The following is a 3,786-nucleotide window of genomic DNA, read 5'->3' on the forward strand; positions in this document are numbered from 1 at the left end:
CCCCGGCATCTCCAGCCCCAGCCCTGGCATGTCCAGCCCAGTCCCGGCATGTCCAGCCCCAGCCCTGGCATGTCCAGCCCCAGCCCTGGCATGTCCAGCCCCAGCCCTGGCATGTCCAGCCCCAGCCCTGGCATGTCCAGCCCCAGCCCTGGCATGTCCAGCCCCAGCCCTGGCATGTCCAGCCCCAGCCCTGGCATGTGCAGCCCTCCTGCAGCAGGTCAGCTCCGCATGCAGGGGCAGAGGGTGGCAAGATGTGGGGTGCTGGCCCCTGCCAGCAGCAGCAGCTCCCCACAGCCTCCCCACAGCCAGCAGGTCCCCTCCAAAATGCCTGGCAGGGCCTGCAAGTGCTGGAGACTCGCAGGGGAGCAGGACTGTGCACTTGCCTCTTACTTTGTCCATTCCCTTCTGCTCCCAGCTATTTTGGTCATTGTTTTTTGTTTGGTTTTTTTTTTCACTATGAGCACTTTTCTGGAGCTCTCAGCACAGGAAACCTGGTGTTACCCACAGTTTCTATGGGCCTACCCATTATAGAGGCAACAGGCAGAAAGTGGGGCTGCAAGACCACCAATCTGTTCTGCCTCAGCTCAGGGTGACTTTGCCTAGGCAAGAGCCTTTTTGCACCAGACAAATGTGGCAGTCAGAGCTGAGCTGAGCACGCTGCCCCCAGCACAGGCAATTTCCCTGCCCCTCTCCCCAGCAGTGCTTGTTGCCCACCCAGGAAGCATCACCTGCTGCAGAGCTATGTGGTTGTCTGGGCTCCTGCAGCATCACTCCTTAAGTAATATTGCAGAAGAAGGGAGGGGGCTCAGTATTTGCCAGGGGAGAAGGTGTGATGTGGTGGGGAGGACAGGCATGCAGGATGAAAGCCAGGAAGGAGTAGGTGAGCAGCTGGCTGGAGTGTGAGAGCACCCACTGCCCCACCACTCAGCTTTGGGCCCTCTCTGACCCCAGGCCTCCTGCAAATTGCTTTTTGTATCTTTGATTTCTAGGGCTGGGAGATGGGGGCAGTACAGAGGGAGGGAGCAGTGTAAGTTACAAAAGCAAGAGAAGGGAGTGCTGAAAAGGCTGCTGAGAGTGGCCTCTGCTTGAAAAGCTGCTTTGGCATCTCTCAGCTGTTTCATAAGGGCTTCTTGTTCAGTTCAGGGGAGACGCCAAGCAGAACAGAGGTCAAGCACTCTTGGCTTGGCTGCAGGGGAGCTTTGGTGCAGTGCTGGCTGGGGAGGTAGCTGACAGCAGGGGTGTCAGGGGGTGAGGAGTCCCAGCAGATCTGTGAGGACAAGTCGGGTTCCTGCACCCTCCAGCAAATTCCGGGTGGCAGGAAGAGGAGCTGGCAGGATGGGGGGCTTTGCCAGGGCACAGCCTAGCCCTCAAGCTAATGAGTGCCCAGCCACCCTGGCAGCTCTGAAGACAGCATTGTGAAATGGGGACTGGCCCACTGCTTAGGAGGCTACTGTGGCGACAGGTTTCCCAGAACAAGAGGTTAAAAAAGGCAGGAGATGTGTCACCTGCCTTCTGGGCCAGGACAGGAACGGTCTTGACAGTCCCTGGGAGCAACCCCAGATACCCCGACAAGGCTATTCCCACCTTTTCTTTGGAGCACAAACCTACGAGACCCTTGGGAAGCATCCCCAGGCATCACCGAGTGCACTGTGGCCATTGCTGGGAGACGGCTGTGGGAAACTGCCAGGGGAAAAAATGCTTTTTTTCCAGCTTGCTAAAGTAGGGGCATGGAAACCTAGGCAGGGCAACAGGAAGCTTTCAAAGGAACTGCTTGTTTAAAGCCTTAAATAGCCTTCAGGACCTTTTCTAAATCAGTGGGAAGGCAGTGGGTAGCAGCAGATGTGATGGAGAGGGACAGTGTACTAGGATGTGCTGGAGCAGGGTGACCCGTGCCCAAATGGGTGGCTGCACTATGTCACACATTTGTGCCTGCTTTAGAGATGGCTGCACTGGGCCAGGGAATGAGGGAGCTGGGCAGGACACCCAGCTAAATAATTCCTGACCCTTCAGTGTCTGCTAATAGAACTCCAGCCCCAGTGCTCTTGCAGCCTTGCCTGAGGGCCGTGGATGAACTGGAGGAGCAGAGCGTCTCCTGGGGGGCACTGTGAGCAGAGGTGGTATGTCAGGGGGCAGAGAGGATGTGCTCACCTGGGCGTAGTTCTCAGCACGGGTGAGCAGGGGCAGCTCGTAGGCAGTGGAGAAGTGGGTCCGGACCTGCTGCATCTGGCCAAACCGCTCTCGCTTGCGCCACTTTGCTCGTCGGTTCTGAAACCACACCTGGGGAGGGGGGGACAGGGGGCTGTGAACAGAGGGGGCTGGCAGTGGCTGAGTGCCCACCGGCACGCAGAGCTTGCTGAGGGGGTGGGTGTGTGTGGCATGAGGACAGGGCTCTGCTCTGCTCACAAGCTCCTGTGGGAGCAGCAGTCCTGCCTAGCATCCCCAGGGGGCTGGGACCAGCCTGCACCCCCAGACTAAGAGTATCCCAGACAGAAGGTGATGCTGAACTTTTGGTGTCCCACCTCTCTGCAGACATTCACAGCTTGTGCCTCCTGTGGCCTGGTTTGGCCTGGGATAACCCCTGTTCCTTGTGCCTCTAATCAGCACTACCCAGGCACTGCCTGCAGCTCTCGTGCCCGTCTCAGGTAAGAAGTGCCAGTAAGCCCCAGAGTGCTGCTACCAGGCTGAAACCCACTGGGCTGGGGCTTTCCCCAGGCCTAATCCTGCTATGATAGTGCCCTGGGCTGAAAGCTTGCATGTCTCACTGAACAATCAGTCTTATTTTTCTTAACTGTTAAAAAAAGAACGTAGAACACTCCTTCCCTTCTTAGCTGCAGGAAAGGACAAGTGCCCTCTACAGAGTTACATGTTCTTTGCTCTACATGGAGTTTTCTTTGCAGGGTTGCAGCTCTTCTTCATTGTACTGCTCAGATCCCTTCAAGGCAGAGAAAAGACCAAAACACTGTTTCTGCTCTTATTTTTACTGGCTTGACATCAGTGTGGATTATTGCACTGTTGTCAGCACCATTGCTCCTGATTTGCATCAGCATGAGAGAGATCAGAGCCTGGCCTAGTGTCTTCAAAGCCTCTTGAAACTTGTGAGTCAGGGAAAGACATCAATCAAGAGCTGCTTTGAAGGCACTGAGAGATGCAGGCGATCACCAGGGGCTGAGTTGTGCAGGTCACGCCAGTGCATGAAAGGAGCAGTCCAAGAGCTGCTGGGTTCTGCTTCGAGTTTTACATGGTGACTCATGGAGGAGGGGAGGGCACTGCTAACGAGCAGCTTGGCTGTGCCTGTGCCCAGCCGTGGGGCAGCTCTGCAGGCACTTGGAGAAACCAGACCCCGGCACCCTCTGAAGGACAACAGTGGGGTGAGCTGGGCAGTCAGCACAGGAGAGGGTGGCAGGCTGGCTTTTGGGAGGCATTTGCAGCCTGCATCAGCACAGCTAGAAGCTGCTACAGGGACAGACAGGCCCGAGGGTCTGTAGTTTTAGGTCTGAGACAACCTTACTTGTGCTGGAAGCGTCATTTCAGGCTGTCCTGCTTCAGTTTCCCCTCCCCACCGTGCAAGCAGCCTAACGCGGCCTCTCGCAGCTCGGTTGGTGGTCAGCCCTGCGGTGCGAGCAGGCGGCTGAGGGCTTGGCCGGGTGCTGTGGTGTGCACGGTGCGGGGAGCAGAAGGTGCAGCACCGGGGCATCTCCTCCCCACGGGGCTGCTGACGGCCTGTGACAGCCGCCCGCGCCGCTCTCATGGCGGGGGCCCTGGTGTGGGCCTTCCACAGGCCGGGCA

General features: G+C 57.5%; 1 protein-coding gene across 1 annotated transcript in view; it reads right to left on the bottom strand.

Moving 5' to 3' along the window:
* ALX4 (ALX homeobox 4) overlaps nt 1-3,786 on the bottom strand; it is a 50,134-nt gene that overhangs the window by 5,291 nt on the left and 41,057 nt on the right. Inside the window, 3 exon segments of the mRNA XM_009999501.1 lie at nt 532-564; nt 704-728; nt 2,145-2,277. Of these exon segments, the coding sequence (XP_009997803.1) occupies nt 532-564; nt 704-728; nt 2,145-2,277 (191 nt within the window).

The sequence above is a fragment of the Chaetura pelagica genome, unplaced genomic scaffold (genome assembly GCF_000747805.2).
Source record: "Chaetura pelagica isolate M959 unplaced genomic scaffold, ChaPel_1.0 scaffold55, whole genome shotgun sequence".
Lineage (NCBI taxonomy): Eukaryota > Metazoa > Chordata > Aves > Apodiformes > Apodidae > Chaetura > Chaetura pelagica.